Below are 18,185 nucleotides of genomic sequence, written 5' to 3'. Positions count from 1 at the left end.
GAGTAGGCAGACACTGTCCGCCTACTTCTGTGACATCACAAGTTGGACAGAAGTTGGCTGGTCTATTAAAAAGAAGTTTGCGGGTTGGCTGATCTGATGAAAAGTTGGTTAGGTGTGTGGGACACTGTTTTAGTTGGGCTGATAAGTTGGAAGGTTTGGACGGTTGGATAAAAGTTGGTCTGATGTATGGCTAGGATAACTGCAATCCCTTCCCTTATACCACTTTCAGACAGAATAGTCTGAAAGTCTCGTCAATTACCTGGCATTTCAATGCCTGGTCGTTTTGCCGGGACCTGTCTGACCCCCCCTCACACAGACCTGCAAATTACCAGTTTGAGAATTTCGACTGGGTAATTTGCAGATCAACACGGGTATTTTATCTGTGTGAAAGGGTCAACCCATGTCGAAATTCCTGTGTCTCCGACATTGGTAGTTTCCAGGGTCGAAGTCCCGGAAATTACAAGCCGGGTCAACCCTTTCACACAGAAAAAGGACCAGTGTGTTTCACCCGGTAATTTCTGTTTCTGTCTGAAAGGGGTATTACAGACCTTTTCAACCCATACATTCAGTAGGAATTAGTGATAGGTCACTAGATTCTATTAGATTGGTAAAATGAATTCTCATGAATAATTAGTTCAGCTTTAGAGACAGATTCACTGAGAGGGTTAGTAGGAGTTTAGGGGTGGTATTCATGTGACCGCCGGTCAGCTGACCGACAGTCACATGACCTCCTCCACCAGCCCGACGGCTCACTATCCCGATGGTTGGCATGCCGACGAACAGGGACTATTTCCACTCGTGGGTGTCCACGACACCCATAGAGTGGGAAAAGAACCCGCAGGTCGCCACCGAGCCCGCAGCGTGGCGAGCGCAGCGAGCCCGCAAGGGGATTGCTGCACTCGCCCCTCCCCGCCGGGATCCCGGCATCGGTATGCTGCCGGGATCCTGGCGTCCGTAAGCTGACCGGCGGTCTCCTGGCTGCCGGTCAGCAGTACTACACCCGGAGTTTAGAACTACCCCTTAGAGCAGTGGTTTCCAAACTTTTTTGAATCACGGCACCCTAGAGTATCAGAAATTTTTTCACGGCACCCCTAGGCCAAAAATTTCTTATTGAGAAATTTAGAAAGAAATATTAAATTAAGTAGATTGTGTTTATATGTCATCCTTAGGCTCAATTGTGTGGTGAGGGACAAGATTTGCTTCTGTTTGTCTCCATATTTTATGACTGACGACTACTAACACTAGTTTTGCCTATTGTATTGACCATAAATAATTTGAATTGGTCCTGGACCACCAATCCAAGGCACCCCTGCAAGTGTCCTGAGGCACCCCAGGGAGCCACGGCACACAGTTTGGGAACCACTGCCTTAGGGAGTACATGAAAATAAACTACTCTTACTGCATAAAGGGGGTCATTCCAAGTTGATCGCAGCAGGAAATTTTTTAGCAATTGGGCAAAACCATGTGCACTGCAGGGGGGGGCAGATATAACATGTGCAGAGAGAGTTAGATTTGGGTGGGGTGTGTTCAATCTGCAATCTAATTTGCAGTGTAAAAATAAAGCAGCCAGTATTGATCCTGCAAAGAAATAAAATAACCCACCCAAATCTAACTCTCTCTGCAAATGTTATATCTGCCACACCTGCAGTGCACATGGTTTTGACCAATTGCTAACTTTCTTGCTGCTGCGATCAACTCAGAATTACCTCCATTGTCACCAGGGATTACCTTAAAACTTTCCCTGACCTTTTTCTTTGTTTTAGTGAGGCTGGCTGTACTGTAGCTGATTGAAAGCTGGCAGGTTTCTCATTTCAGGGTAGAGTTCCTTTTCTGTCCATCCAGTAAGTCTGTAATGGCAGAGTAACCGCTTTAATGCGTCCTACACGACCATATTATCCCAACCCTACACTTTTTTAGTCATCTTAAAGACGACCATATTATCCCAACCCTACACTTTTAGTCATCTTAAAGATTTGAGATGCCAAACATATGTTCCTGGCCCAGTACAAGTGCTACTGATCAGGAAATGCCCTCCGGTCTTGTCCTAGCACAATTCTACTATAGTGGCTGTGACTGTACCAACAGACAGCAGCCTGCTGTAGTTAATAACATCACTGCTGGCTTTGAAGTCCATATGGCATGGAAAGTACATTCCATAAATTATATACAGGCCTACAGACACATCAAAGGCTCATTAGCAGGAATGGAAAATGTTATTAATTCTGCTAGTTTTAAGCATTTGGTAATGTCTGTTAAAATGTACAAGTATCTCCAACACCAGCTACAATTGTTGTTGTTTTGCTACTTTACATATCAAGTGTTCTCACCTCCTCATAGATTGTAAGAGGTTTGGTCAGGGACATCTTGTTTCATGTCTTTGTATCCACCTCTCAATGCGGCAGATGTATTAACCTGGAGAAGGCATAAGGAAGTGATAAACCAGTGATACGTGCAAGGTGATAAAGGCACCAGCCAATCAGCTCCAATATGTAAATTAACAGTTAGGATCTGATTGCCTGGTGCCTTTATCACCTTGCACGTATCACTGGTTTATCACTTCTTTATGCATTCTCCAGGTTAATACATCTGCCCCATTGTACTTTGTCAGTGATTTTTAAATAATAGATGATGTCGTCATGTGGTCTATTGGCGGTGATCAGGTGTAGCAGCATGACTCTGCATGGTATAATGAATGCATATAAATACTTATGCTTAGGCTATATGGTTCTGATCCCATTGTTATCAACTGCCTAGACATTGTACTATTTTTTTTTTCTTTTTGCCATATATCGACTGTAAAGTCTCAATGTAAAAATCCAGACAAAAGTAATTTTAAATGTTTTCAATCTCTACTTGAAAAAAATAGGCTTTTGTTGTAAACAGGTTGAAAAATTAGTAGTCAGTGGAAATGTTTTGAGCTTGGCTAGTTAATGTAGAAAATGAGCCTAATTCTGATGTGGTTGTAGCTGCTATCGCGGCTGCTTACATGGAAATGGCATCAGATCCTCTGCGCTACCAATGGCCAACTGCCAGCCGCCGCAGATACAACAAAGAGGCCAGGAAACCCCGTCCTATCACGGGACTTCGTCCCTCCCCCACAAGGTCTGCAATGGCCTGACGCCACCCCTTCCCCACCCCCAAACAGCATCAGACGTTGGGGTCTATTCATAAAGCAGTGATAAGAGTGGAGAAGTGAGCCAGTGGAGAAGTTGCCTATGGTAACCAATCGGCTGCTCTGTATAATTTTAAATTATGTAAATTATAAATGTTACGGTCATGAGCCACCGCTGTGGCTCATTCCTGTTTGTTTTTATGTTGAGTCTGTCTGTTAGCATTCCAGGTTTTCTTATGTACTTGTTTGTGTTAAGTGTAACTGCAGCCTGTCTCCTGTATGTGTGGTCTGTGCAGTTTCACCTGTCAGATAATTAAGCCATATTTTCCTGCATTCTCAGTGCATTTCATATTCCTGCAGGTTCCCTGTGTGTTCAGCATCAGCGTATAATAAGGAGGTGTGTGTGTGTGTGTGTGTGTGTGTGTGTGTGTGTGTGTGTGTCTCTGAACAGATGCATTGAGTCTCCTCATCAGAGGGCCTAGTCTTTCAGGCTGCTCTGATTGGCAATTGCTCCTAATATTACCCAGCCTGCCTTGAATCTTATGCCGGTTATAGCTTGAAGCTTATTGTTCCTGATAGTATCTGTGTCTGGCCCCTGTTACTTGGTGAATCTAGAATCTGTACAGTTGTGCTATTATAACACTGGCGATACCCAGTCCAGTCAGAATCCTGTGTACCCTTTCCTGCCAGAATCCTGAGTTCATTACCTGTCACCTGAGTTCTTGACTGTGCATGTGAGACCTAGCCTGGAAGTCCTTTCAGACAGCTTCAGCCTTACCTTGCCTTGTCTTGCTTTGTTCTGCCTTACCTGGAATCCAGGGGTCTCCTGCAGCAAGTAATCTTGTTATCTGTACCTTGTCTTGCTCTGCCAAGCTCCTTTAGGAACTCACTGCTAATTATTTATTACTCATAACACCCTGTGCATTATACATGAATTCATGGTCTTGTTGCTAATAACAACCTGTGTATTGTAGTATGTATATATTGATTGTGTTAAGATTATATTCCAACCTGTGCATTGTTGCACTCATGTGCATTCTGTTATTTTTCTCTGTCCGCGTGTAGTGCAGTGGTATCTAGATAGGGTTCAGTGTACGTCTCACCATACAGCAACTTACTCTTGCCCAGCCTCCAATAGCCGCCTTGTCTATACATAAAACCTGGGGGCATCTGAGTACAGGGTAGACCTAATCTGCCCTGGAAAGGCGGCTGCTATAGGCGAAGTCTTTGGCTGCAGGAGGCTAAAATACTGCTGGGCAAGGGTAATTGCGTGAGCGTCGCAAAGAACCATCAGATAGCCCATAGCACACTGTAGTCCGCATAACAGTTACTTCAGTGCTGATTGGTTGCCATGGGCAACTTCTCCACTGGCTCACTTCTCCACACTTTTCACAGCTACGTGAATAGACCCCTTAATCATTGACAGTCTGATCCCAGCGACATTTTACGTTGCAGGTGACCCGTACTGCACATGTTCGGCATTGTGTGGTATGCACTGCTTTGGGACTTGAGTAAGGCACAAGTAGATGTATTGGCCCAAAAGTTATAGGGGTATATTCAATTGAAGTCGAAAGCTGCCGAAGATGGCAGTTTTCGACTTTTTTAGGTCGGAAGGGGTTCCGACCTATTCAATATAACCCCAAATTATTCGACAAGTCCACGTGCTTCTGTCGAAAGTTTTGGCCCCCTTTTCGACCATCTCAATCCGACTTTAAAAAAGTCGGATTGAGGACATGAGGCGGGGCAGCGGGCTGCAGGGCACTACCTCTGATGGGTCCCCCTGGCCGCCTGACAAGTCCCCCAGCCGCCCCTGATGCCTCCTCCGGCTGCCGCTGACTGGTTTCCCCCACTGCCTGACAGGTGCCCCCGGCCGCTGCAGATACCTCTCCCTGCCCGCCGCTGACGGGTCAAATTATCCCCCGGCTGCCTAACAGGTCCCCCGTGATAGTTCCCCCCTGCCACCGCTGACAGATACACCCGGTAGCCGCTAGCAGCGGCAGGACGGGACACCGTGAGCGGACAAATCCGACAGTCGGATTTAAGCCGCAAGATTTTGTTTGTTTTTAACCATATTTTGCATTGGAAAAGAAAACACAGCAACTTTAAATCTAAAGCCCCATACACACTGGGCAATTTTGAGCTGACTTTTGGTGTTTTGAGCTGCTTTCAGCTCAAAACCGCCCAGTGTGTATGCCCCGACAATGAGCGCTGATGCTTGCTCCCGCTTCATCGCCGGCGGCCGCCGTTCATCTGCTGGTATTACCAGTAGATGAACGACGGGGTGAACGGCTTTCCACAGCGCCCTTCTATGGAAAGCCGTTCACCCCCGCTGACATCGATGGGCAGAGGAGAAAAGCGCTCAGTGTGTATGCACTAAGCAATTTTCAGCCCAGCGATGTCGGCCATCATCGCTGTGCATACACGCTGGGCAAAAACGCCCAGTGTGTATGTACCTTTAGAGCAGTGGTTCCCAATGTTTTTTAGAATCACGGCGCCCTAGAGTATTGGAATTTTTTTCACGGTGCCCCTAGGCCTAAAGATTCTTATTCAGAAATTTAGAAAGAAATATTAATTTTAAGTAAATTGTCTTTATATGTCATCCTTGGGTTCAATTATATTGTGAGGGACAAGATTTACTTCTGTTTGTCCAGATAGTTTATGACTGACAGCCGCCAGAACTGGTTTTGCCTATTACATTGACCATAAATAATTTGACTTGGTCCCTGACCACCAATCCAAGGCACCCCTGAAAGTGTCCCGCGGCACACCAGGGTGACACAGCACACAGTTTGAGAACCACTGTCTTAGAGCTAAAACTTTGCATATCTCACAGTATATTACATTTGGACCATAGAATAAAATATGAACATAGGTTTATGTTAAGGTGGGTACACACTAATAGATATATCTGCAGATCAATTGATCTGCAGATATATCTATGGACGGATCGGGTAGTGTGTTGTGCATACACACTGCCCGATCCGTCGGGGACTGACGTCATGAACTGGGCGGGCGTGTAGACACGCCCGCCCAGTTCAGCTGTCAATCACCGCCGCATGTGTACGGGCGGTCGGTCGACCGCCCCGTACACACACAGCGACGCGCCAATATATCGGTAGATATATTGGCCGTCGGCTGTGCTGCGCGGCCGACGCGATACGTCTGTGAACGACGGAGTTCACAGACGTATCGGCCGTACACACTGGCCGACGGACCCGCGATATATCGGCGGGCCTTTACAGTAGTTAGATCTTCTACAAATTCGGAGTCCAAATAGTTTGTGTTTTAAAATATCTCTCAACACAGGGAGTTACATTGATGTGTAATGGTTTTGATTATGTGTATGTGAGCAACAGCCAGTAGACACATTCCTGCTGCCTGCACCCGTCTTCCTCTGTCCCTGCCATTCCTGACATTGTTCCTGCCAGGATCACTCCAGCAGACTGGAAAGATGATGTTGGTGATGTGCAGTGCTTGTAATGGTGTTTATACATAATTGAGTACTGCCAGTACAGAACATCTTGTTGGTCATTAGCAGTATGACGGGCTTACACCTCCCACGACTAGCATCTATACTACACGGGTAAGTTCTGCGCATGTGTTGTCCAGTTTCTCAGCATGAATGAGAGCCAAGAGACATGACCATTGCTTCCATAACCTACAGCCCTGTTCTGGGAATTGGAGTGTTTTGCATAAGAAATCTCTGTTCCTCTTGGCCAGATTTTGAAAACAATCTGCTGAAGCATGAACAAACCTTGTGACTAGTTTGGATAACTAGGCCATAGCAAATTTGTTTGTAGCCGTTTTGTTTGTTCCTTGTTTGTTTGATTGTTTCAGGAATTAATCTAACCTGACCATTTGTTGGGAACACTTGACTTCATTGAGGACCACACAGAGAGTTATGTCATTAGAGCCTAGTGAATTGATAGGCTGAATTTTGGTTCCAGCCGCAAAGATGGCTGCTTCACCTGTGTGCATACAACAGGCCGAAAAGCTGGCCACAACACTTTATATTATCCTCGGTAGTAATTGTACAATTGTACATGTGCTGCCCTAGAACAAATGTGTCCAGCAGTTATTTGGAAGACAACTGCTGTTCCTCTTTCAGAAATCCTCCTGAAGGCCTGTTGTGGTCCAGTTAGAACAAGGTGACCAACAACTGGTCCCTATCAAATTTAACAATCTATGCCTGTATTGGACAATGATCCAGATAGAGCAGCAGAATTAGCCTGTGTGCAGTAACTGTGGGGGAGATGTACTAAACCTTGGAGAATGATAAAGTGGAGAGAGATAAATTATTAGTCAATCGGCTTCTTACTGCCATGTTACAGGCTGTGTCTGAAAAATGACAGAAGTGAATTGGTTGGTAGTTAACTCTACTCAAGGTTTAGTACATCTGCCCCTGTGTCATTTCCTCCTCTGCTTTCCAAGGACTGATGAGGGTCATTACAAGAAGAAGAGAAACGTACCCTTTCTGTAATGGGAGAAACTCCTAAACCAGCGGGAAGTGTAGTGGTATGAGCAACTAATGTACATGGATTTCTGTAGAGGCAGCTGTGTCATTTAATGACATCAACCTGTTTTGATTAGCTTTATAATCTCTCCAGGCCATAAATTAATCTCCAGCTCACAATTCACTGCGCTGTCAGCGTGGAGGTACAGGCTGGTGATAGTATGGCAAATGTTGGGTTAACAGTCGAGTGCATTTGAGTACGTCTAGCTTTGGAATGCAGAACTGGATCCAATGTTTTGGCTCCACAGGAGCTCCTGCCAGATGTTTGGGTTTTTTGTCTTGTGTAGAGCTTTGCGGTTGTATCTTCTAGCACAGCCGAATGCTCCGCTTTTAACGGTTTCCTTGCCAGAATGAGCAGTACTTGCTGGAGAATCTCAAATTAGGTGGCGTAGGGTTAATAAAGTCTGTTTGTCCTCAAAGTTGAAGGTATTTATTAGCTGGGGAAACAGAGGCGTGGAGGAAACTGACCTAATGTCTGAGTTTAACTTCTTTCAAAGGGCATAACATCAACAGACTGATGTAGAGTTCAATACTGAATCCGATGCCTTCTGAATGTAATAGGAGCCTGCATCCATATCCAATTTTAAGATTCAGCAGATCAGCATTGGATACATCTGCAGTCATAATTCCTAAAACTGCACTGATTTGTGCCTTTTTATGATTTGTTTTGTTTTTCTTTCACTTGAATCATACTTTTCACATATGTGCAAATTTCATCTTTGCTTTAATAAAACTCACTCTGTATACATTTTAGCTCTCATGGGGATCTATTCATGAGCAGTGAGAACTGTGGAGAAGTTGCCCATGGCAACCAATCAGCTGCTCCATATAATTGTATAGTATGCAAATTGTAAATGTTAATTCAATGCTGATTGGTTGCCATGGGCAACTTCTCCACTGGCTCACTTCTACACACTATATACTGCTTCATGAATAGACCCCATGATGTGACTGGTGTGGAGCAGACAGCGGCAGATTTTGACATGAGAGAGACTTCTTTACACTCCCAGGGCAGGATGTACTAAGGGAAAAATGTGGTAAAACCCCCGTTTTCGGGGGTTTTACCGCATTTTCAACTGTACTAAGACCCCACCGCCGTTTTTTTTGCTGCCCAGGGTATCGCCATCTCTGGATGGCGATACCCTATAGAAGCCTATGGGCTTCTTATCGCCGGCCGCCGCAGATGCCTTCCTCCCGGCATACCTTCCTCCAGGCAGCCCTGGTCCAGGAAGGTAATCTCCTCATCCCCCTAGCAACGCATCCTGAGGTCCTTCCGGGTGCAGGGGGGGAGGAGGAGGAGCCGAGGGCAGGCTGCTGCTGCCTCCCGGCGTGCGGGCAGTGTGGAGACCCCTGGGAGGTGACGCACACCACCTCACAGGTGGGGGGCCTCAGTCACCGCATTATGTTGTTGATCGCATATGTTAGTAGCTGTGGTAGGTGGCGAGGGGCTGCAATGTATTTTAATAGAACTGCCATGTTATTTTATGTAACAATCATGTATAACAAATGGCCTCAAGGTGGCGCAAGAGCAAGTACTACTCGTTTATTTTTGTGTGTGAGTACGTAATGCATCAGTATTTTGTTATATGCCGCCCCGAGTCCCGGTTGTTGCCTGGAAACCAGGATGCCGGACAGCTACTGCGTCCCTGGTTGCTTAGCAATTCCGAAAGGACAACGGGGCTGCTGGTGTTCGTGCAGCACTGCAGCTGCATTCATTTATATCCAATAAGTGTCCCTGCCACCTGGCTATTCTATTGGTGGATCTCCTTGAGGCAACCAGGCCAGCTCCTCCCTGCCAGTTTTAGTTTATGCTGTGGTGTAAGCTGCTGGTCTGTGTTCCATGGGGATGATTCCAAGTTGCTCGTAGCCCTGCAAAATTTTCCAGGGCTACGATCATGACCATAGATAGGCGGGGGGAACGCCCAGCCAAAGAGCTATCCCGCCCCGCATGTCAGTGCCGGCCCACCCCCGCAGAAGTGCAAAAGCATCGCACAGTGGTGATGATTTTGCACTTTAGGAGTAGCTCCCGGCCAGCGCAGCCTTAGCGTGCTGGCTGGGAGTTGCTTGTCGCTCCCCGGCCCAGCGACCGCCTCTGCCTGCCAGCGCATGCGCAGTTCTGATCCGATCGCACCGCTGCAACAAACTGCAGCGTGCAATCAGGTCAGAATGACCCCCCATGTGCCCACACTTCATGCCTGTCCTGTGTACTATCTGCCGTCTGCTAGATTCTCTGCCTGTCAGAAGTGTAGCTTTACCTTGCCTGAACCCTTGTCCTGTTCCAGTATTTGTTAACCTCCTGTTTGCTTCCCCAGTGTTTACCTTGTGCTCCGCCTCCAAAATAAATATATATATATATATATATATATATATATATATATATATATATATATATATATATATATTATAATCTAATCTCCAGGGGTGATATTTGGCGCGCAGGAAACCTTCCTCCAAGCAATTTATTGAATTAGTAGTGTATTAGTTTTGTTCAGAGCACTCCCTCTGTGTTTCCCAGGGTGGCTGCCTGTTTTTCCAAACTTCCCGCTGTTCAAACAGGTCTTCATAAAATCTAGAAAACAAAGTGAAAAAGGCGCCTCCTAGTGCAATACTGATAGTATAATCAACCTCCACCAATAAGAAAACACCCTAAAAGTTGGAGGTGTACCGTAATAAGTGGTCTTAAAACCACCTTTATGCAGCGTTTAGAGATCCGAACTTTCCCCGATTCTGATAGTTATTTCCCGGATGCAAAAGGTCACTTAGATGTCCAAAGTCTCAATTCTGATCTCCACGGACACTGGGTGGCTGCAGCAGTCGATGAAAACTCATCGACTGCTGCAGCCACCCAGTGTCCGTGGAGATCAGAATTGAGACTTTGGACATCTAAGTGACCTCTGATCTCTAAACGCTGCATAAAGGTGGTGTAAGACCACTTATTACGGTACACCTCCAACTTTTAGGGTGTTTTCTTATTGGTGGAGGTTGATTTATACTATCAGTATTGCACTAGGAGGCGCCTTTTTCACTTTGTTATATTATATATGTATATATAATATATATAAATCTCAACTGCAAAGTGCTCGTATTCCACCTCACCGTGCCTTCTCTGCCTTTACTGTGGTCCTGACCCAGTCCTGTCCTTAACCCCCTATGTTCCAATCTGGTCCGTTAGTTACTATGTGTATTACTCCAGCCTCCTATCCCGTGGTCTCCAGCCAATTGTGTAGCCTCAACTGCCGGAGATATAAGACCTGGCGGCATCCTAAGTACCACTGTGTGTGTCTCGTACAGTAAGGGAACAGCGGGTGGCTGTTGCAGGCAGAAGACCATCACTAGGGCTGTAGAGGTCTTACGCAATTGTGCTGCAGTTCCATAACATAGATTTGCTATTGTTTGGGACGTGGTAGGTATGCTTACATTTGGCAAAGTCTTTTTATGTGCATATGTATGCGTATTCCACCTCTTTAGTGTTAAGTTTGCTTGGCTAACCTAGTGTACTGCTTGAATTTCCCCCGTCAGCAGAAACTGTATCCCCACGAGGACTGTTGCACTAAAATGGATAATCTAGGTTTGTTTCTTTTGCTTAAGATTGTGACATCTGTCATACCTATGTGCAAGTAACCAATTCCCTTTAGACATTGAAGTGCATGAAGTCACCCAGGTTAGGCAAGGTCGTCACCACATAGATAGATCAATTGGAGTTTGCTTTCTGTGCATGGGAATTCCCATTTGCCTCAGGTAGTTATAAAATCAGAATGCATGTTGGAATTGGTGGAACCTATGGAGTTGTCTGCTACATGCATTGTGGACCTGTCACATACGTACAATGGAGGCTGCCACTGCGAGCTGACACTCTATTCATACATTACTTCAACAGTGCCTCATCCTTCAGTCACTTGCTCCCAAGAGGATGTATTGGCTGCTTTTCCATAAACTTTGGTGTAGTCCCCAAAATAGCTGCCTACATTGTGTAGGTGACAAGTCCAATTTAAGCCGCCGTCTCACTGTGGCATTCAGTGTTGTCTGGAAATTAGATATTCAGTGTATCGCTGCCATTCTGCTTGTGCCAGCAGCAGCAAACCAGTGGAATGTAAATAGCCATTCCCCTGCTGCATGCCAACTCTGCCTACTATAGACTGAATGGAGAAGGGTTTGTGCATTTCTCTCACAGCTGAACATGTCTGTGCTGGCAGACCTAAACATATCCCGGTTCTGTCAGCTCCTTTTCCTTATTCCGTGGAATGGAACAGAATGTGGCTTTGTGACCAGGCTGGAACCTTCAGGACTGTCACTACTTGTTAACGTTGGACCTTCAAGCTCATAAAGTTATAGTTTATCTATAGTCTCCTTTCTGTTTATTTAGTGCAGTGTAGGACACATAAATAATCTGCATGATAAATGAAAACGCTGAGCAAGATGCCTATCTTTACGCAACAATCCTCTTACTCTACAAATTGCAGAAAAATATTGTACATTGCATTATTTGTGCTACAGTGTGTGGTTGGAAGTATGACCTAAGACGTCCCTCACTCCTGGCCCGCAGGAAAATAGCATTCATATTTGTCATATATCATTTACTTTTTTGAGAAGGGCCTTGCAGGTTTATTTTAATACCATGTAATTGTTTTCATAGTTTAGAAAGATCTATATTATACAAAAGTGCATCGCTCCTTTAAAATATTGGCAACACCTGGTATTTAACTCTGCAGTTATTTGTAGGTGCTCTCTTGTGACAGGTTCATACTACACGGATGGGGTAATGGTTAGCATTACTGCCTCACAGCACTGAGGTCATGGGTTCAAATTCCCACCATGGCCCTAACTGTGTGGAGTTTGTATATTCTCCCTGTACCTGCGTGTGTTTCCTCCGGGTACTCCGGTTTCCTCCCACAATCCAAAAATATACTGGTAGGTTAATTGGCTCCCAACAAAATTAACCCTAGCGTGAATGTGTGTGCGTGTACATGTGGTAGGGAATATAGATTGTAAGCTCCACTGGGGCAGGGACTGATGTGAATGGCCAAATATTCTCTGTAAAGCGCTGCGGAATATGTGTGTGCTATATAGAGTAAATAACTGGTAATAAATAATAATAAATAAATGACCATAATGTATAGGTTTTGCATCAAATTCAGTCCCTTGCCTCCCTCACGCAGTGCACAGTCACATCCTAACTACTTGATTACCTGGTTCAGTCCCCTCCCTGTGATATTACACTCCTCTTCCGGCTGTCAGCAGCCAATGTTGGGGCCACGGGATGGGGATTGATGGTGAAAGAAGTTGTTCTATTGGACAACATCTGTAACACTAAGGGGCAGATGAATTAAGCCTGGAGAAGTGATAAAGCAGTGATAAATGGAAGGTGATAATGCACCAGCCAATCATTACGGGTTTGAAAATGACAGTTTGGAGCGGATTGGCTGGTGCATTATCACCTTCCACTTATCACTGCTTTATCACTTCTCCAGGCTTAATACATCTGCCCCTGAACATCTAGACATGCAGTAAGTTGTGGCAACACAATGGCCCTCATTCCGAGTTGTTCGCTCGCTAGCTGCTTTTAGCGGCATTGCACACTCTAAGCCGCCGCCTACTGGGAGTGAATCTTTGCTTAGCAGAATTGCGAACGAAAGTTTCGCATAATTGCGAATAGAAATTTCTTTGCAGTTTCTGAGTAGCTCGGGACTTACTCTGCCACTGCGATCAGTTCAGTCAGTTTCGTTCCTGGTTTGACGTCATAAACACACCCAGCGTTCGCCCAGGCACTCCCCCGTTTCTCCAGCCACTCCCGCGTTTTTCCCAGAAACGGCAGCGTTTTTCCGCACACACCCATAAAACGGCCAGTTTCTGCCCAGAAACACCCACTTCCTGTCAATCGCCGTACGATCACCAGAACGATGAAAAATCCTTGTTATGCCGTGAGTAAAATACCTAACTTTTTAGCAAATTTACTTGGCGCAGACGCACTGCGAACATTGCGCATGCGCAGTAAGCGACTAATCGCAATATAGAGAAAATCGGCAACGAACGAACAACTCGGTATGAGGGCCAATGTTGTTTTTTTTATGCTGTAAGATGGAACTTTCTTTTAGTTTATATACCTGAATCTAGCATAACTTGTTAAAAATATATACGTTTTATTTTATATATGCTTTTTTTTCCCCTTAACTTTCCAGCTACTGACTGTACTTCTTGTTTTGTATTTAGGTGACTTATCTGGGGAAAATCTCTGCAACAGGAGTCAAGTTCTCATCGGGCTGCACAGAGCAGCTAGTGATCGAATTGTGGAAGAACCACACTCTGGCACGTGCTGATGTGTTCCCCTCTAATGCCATCCTTGAAATCCGTCCCTTCCAGGTACGACTCCACCACCAAGACCTCAAGGGTGAAGCTACTGTGCACATGGACACGTTCCAGGTGGCACGGATTGCCTACTGCACAGCAGATCACAACGTAAGTCCCAACATCTTCGCCTGGGTATACAGAGAAATCAATGATGACCTGACCTTCCAGATGGATTGCCATGCGGTGGAGTGCGAGAGCAAGATAGAAGCCAAAAAGCTGGCACATGCTATGATGGTGGCATTCAATAAAACCTTCCACAGTATGAAGAGCGATGGGCGAATCCACAAGGACAGCTCCTCCGAAGAGACGTCTCAGGGATTCGAGTCTGATGATGGCTGAACGCACTTGGTCCTGTTCCCGGATTAGGCATCAACAGTCTGGAGCAGCAGCAGATGATGGGAGGTCTGTATTGGGAATGGGACCACAAGACATTTGCTCGGCCGCTTCCTGCAGAATACCATAGCATCTACAGAGTGTCTGTTACAATGCTGCTTTCCCAAAAAATGTGACCACACTTTATCCCTAACCTCTCCAATTGGAGCCTGGTAGTTTTTAAAGATTTGAACAATCTAATGTTGACGCCAGTTGCCTTGGAAACCCATGGATCCACTGTCATTTCAGAAAGAATGGATCACTATTTTACACGCAATGAAAACTCCAGTTGAATCGGACCAAGCCCCATTTTTATGAGTGAAAAAAATTAAATTAAATGTTAATTTTAAGCATTTCAGAAGCATATTTTTATTTACACAGCATATGAATTGTATACAGTATTTTATTTTTATTTTACCAAGTTATTGTATTGTCTTTAAACCATATGTGCAACCACTTATCTACCTTGCTATAACAGTATTACTCCTGGTTATGCTTTTAGAGCACGCTCTACAGGTACGTTATAAGATGGGTGGGTTGAGGAATTCTTGCGTAAAGGCCAAATAAATGTTTTAGTTTACAGTCCTGCAATCTCACTGTCTAGATTTTTGATTCCTATAAGCTGGCAGAGCCCCCTCAGATGGGATCAAGCACTTTACAGTTCCATGTTCAGCACTTCTGGCACCAGGTGGTATCTGTACCTAGAGTTACAGGCAGTGATATTCAGTTGTCTCTTTCACACAAGTATCCTAGAAACCCTTTACTTACTGACATGTAAGCAGCCTACTTTATTTCCAGCCACATATTTTGTTTCTTGGATAAAGAGCTCTTTACGCTGCAATACTTGGTACAACCTTTGTTTTCTTCCTTCCACAAATCCACTGTCTGTTTGCCCCTCTATCTCATTTACAAGTCCCTGATGTAGCCTTTCTGTCCTGTACCTTAGGACTGTGAACATGTATTCACCTATTAGTGTATAGAAAACATAAGCTAGGACAACGTTTGACTAGAGGTACGACACTGAAGTTCTGGCAGAGGGCAGCATAATTCTATCTAGGGTTGCTTTGTGTAACTTGGTATGTTTTTCTGACAGATTAATAAGTCAGTCATGTTTTTGCAATGGAAATTGCACATTGGATAATAAAGTTTTTATTTTTGTATTGGGCTCCCACATGAAGGTCTGATAATATATCGGATTATGTAATATTCTGTACATAGGCATTTTATGAAATTATATTCCTTAATAAGATGTATGTTAATAGTTAATCAAAATCTGTACTTTTTGGGGTCACTGTGAATGTGTTTTGTCCTGTTTGCTAAAACTGAAGATTTTTTTTTTTTTTTTTTTTTTTAATTATTATATGTCAAGGAAATCTTCTCCACAAAAAAACAAGCTATTTTTTTTTGTCCATATGTTGCTTTTTCATATAAAAATGTATTATTTACAAAAGTAAAATACAGGCTTATTTACGAGAACAGTGTAAGTTGTGTTTTATTTTAGAAATACCAAGTATTTTTTATTGTGAGAAATGGTGGAGAAGTTGACTGTTCTTGTGTGTTTTCCTTTCCACTCTTCCAAAGCATTTTCATGTTATTTTTGTGTGTGGTTTGTTTTTTATTAACAATAATTTATTGAAGAACTGCACATGTATACAAAAAGAATTCATCAAAGCAATTGGACATCAGAAATCCAATTAAACTCAAAGGAGAAGTAGGGACACAGTAATATGAACAATGGTAACAGGTGATCTGCTCAATGTTACACATATCAGGGAAAGATGCATAAAACATAGAATAAGCATTGGCCTAAAATTCTTCAACAGGAACCCAAGTTAGAATGGCAGAGTACCATTCGTGAGCACTGCAAGATTGTACCAGAAAGTCAGTGATATAGCTGTACGTAAGGTCCTTTTTTTTTTGTTCTTTTTTTTTTTTTTACTTTTTTATTATGGTTTTGTCATTGAAAAAGAAAATGTAAAAGACAGTACATTATTCATAAAAGCCAGTAAAGGTCATGCAAATTCAAATGAGAATAACATAATAAACATCAGAAACAGACCTAGACCAAAAGGTAATATCAAATACCATTACCTCGGAACAGAGACGAAGAAAGAGAGAGGATGGGGGGTGGGAGGGAAAGAGGGGGGGAGGGGGGAGTAGCACTTCCGTAATGAGAAGAATTATCGGTGGAGATGATGGAAACAGCATGTACACATATATTGTGCTGGAGGCAATACATGAATAATAGTACTTTTGAGTAAATGTAAGCGTACATAGCAGCCAGGTAAAAAGAAAAAATCTAAGTAGCAATGTAGCTAGGTAAGACAGTACCTGAGAGAGAGGCGTAGAGGAGAAAAGGAGTAAAGGGGAAAGAGAGAAAACTAGAGGGGCGGAGTTTGGGTCTAGTAAGGCCTATTTGACCATTCTCCAGGAGGTATGCTCAAAGGCCAAAATAATCTGAGATTGAGTAGTGTGATCCAGTGTGGACATAAAAGGGCCCCATTTTTTGTAGAAGCCTGCAAGGCTGGAGTAACCAGTAAGTTTAGTGGTTCTACGGTCTAGGTATAAATTTTGCAACATAATTTTTAAGACTTCAGATAGTGACGGGGCGGACCTAGCGGTCCAGTGTTTCAAAATCACCTTTTTCGCGACAGTAAAAAACATTGTTAACAAGGGAAAAAGCGGTTTAATATCTCTAACATCTTTCCATGCAGAAAAATTAATACATAAGCATGCTAGGGGGTCTGGTTGAATATAAATAGGAAAATGGTTGTTAATGAACCCGAACAGTTTATTCCAAAAACGCCTGATCTTAGTACAATTCCAGAAGCAATGGTAAAACGTAGCCCCTCTACATTTGGGACATCTATCGGTAACAGCTGGGTCAATATACGCTTGGATGTAAGGGGATAGATGGGCTCTGTGTAGAGATTTAATGTGTATTTCTTGTAGGTAATCCGAGCTTAAAATAGTCATGGTAGAATGATAATGCTGTAGGAGAGAGTCATAAGAAGTGATATCCGGGATATCTGGTTTCCATGAAGCAACTAGTTTATTCAAGCTTTGTGTAGCGGGTAAGTTGACTATAAGGGTATAAATGTGTTTAATTTTATAAGGGTGAAATTCCCAATATTTAAAAACTTTTGCTAAAGGAGAGGTGGGGGTAGGTACATAAGGCTCAAGTTGCAGGGATGAAATATAGTGTCTGGTTTGAAGGAATATGAAGAAATGTGAGAATGAAAGGGAGTACCTGTCTCTCAGTGTAGTGAACTGGGTTACATGGCCTCCTGGATCAAAGACTTGTGAGGCAGAGCATAACCCCCTCTCCCGCCATTGGAGAAATAGAGCATTATGAAGAGGAAGTAATGAACGAGGGATTCCCCCACAGGGTCACATATGAGGAAGCGGTATGATTACATTTCAACCTTTTATGCAATTTCACCCAGCTAAGGTAAGTATCTCTAAGCAAGGGATGTTCCAGAATATTGGGGGGGGGGGGGGGGGGATAGAGGACTTCTGTGTATGTAAGAGAGCGCAGGGGTAGTAAGGGTGGAAAAGAGAAGTATCCAAGGCCAGGTCGGTATATGTACTTTTACCGAGCAACCAATCGGCAGCATAGCGGAGAAATACCACTAGTGAGTAGGAAAGAAAATCGGGGACTCCAGCACCACCAACAGATCTGTCCATCACAAGTTTGGAGAAGGCAATTTTTGGTTTCTTCCCCTGCCATAAAAAACGTGTCATCGCCCTACGTAATCGCCAGATTGGAGGATAGCCCATCACTCCAATCTGGCAATCATAGTTGAGATCACCGGTGAAAAATTGAGATCATAAATATGAGAC

General features: G+C 44.1%; 1 protein-coding gene across 3 annotated transcripts in view; it reads left to right on the top strand.

The window, feature by feature from the left end:
* The window catches only part of PID1 (phosphotyrosine interaction domain containing 1), a 185,440-nt gene extending 170,743 nt beyond the window's left edge, over nt 1–14,697 (top strand). For all 3 annotated transcript variants that reach the window (XM_063915605.1, XM_063915603.1, XM_063915604.1), the window contains exon 3: nt 13,833–14,697. In XM_063915605.1, the coding sequence (XP_063771675.1) occupies nt 13,833–14,309 (477 nt within the window). In that variant the 3' untranslated portion in view covers nt 14,310–14,697. The remainder of the gene's footprint in view (nt 1–13,832) is intronic.
* Nucleotides 14,698–18,185: the final 3,488 nt, after the last annotated feature.

The sequence above is a fragment of the Pseudophryne corroboree genome, chromosome 4, assembly GCF_028390025.1.
Source record: "Pseudophryne corroboree isolate aPseCor3 chromosome 4, aPseCor3.hap2, whole genome shotgun sequence".
NCBI lineage: Eukaryota > Metazoa > Chordata > Amphibia > Anura > Myobatrachidae > Pseudophryne > Pseudophryne corroboree.
The sequence above is the reverse complement of the archived record's forward strand: the minus strand, read 5'-3'. Positions and strand labels throughout refer to the sequence as shown.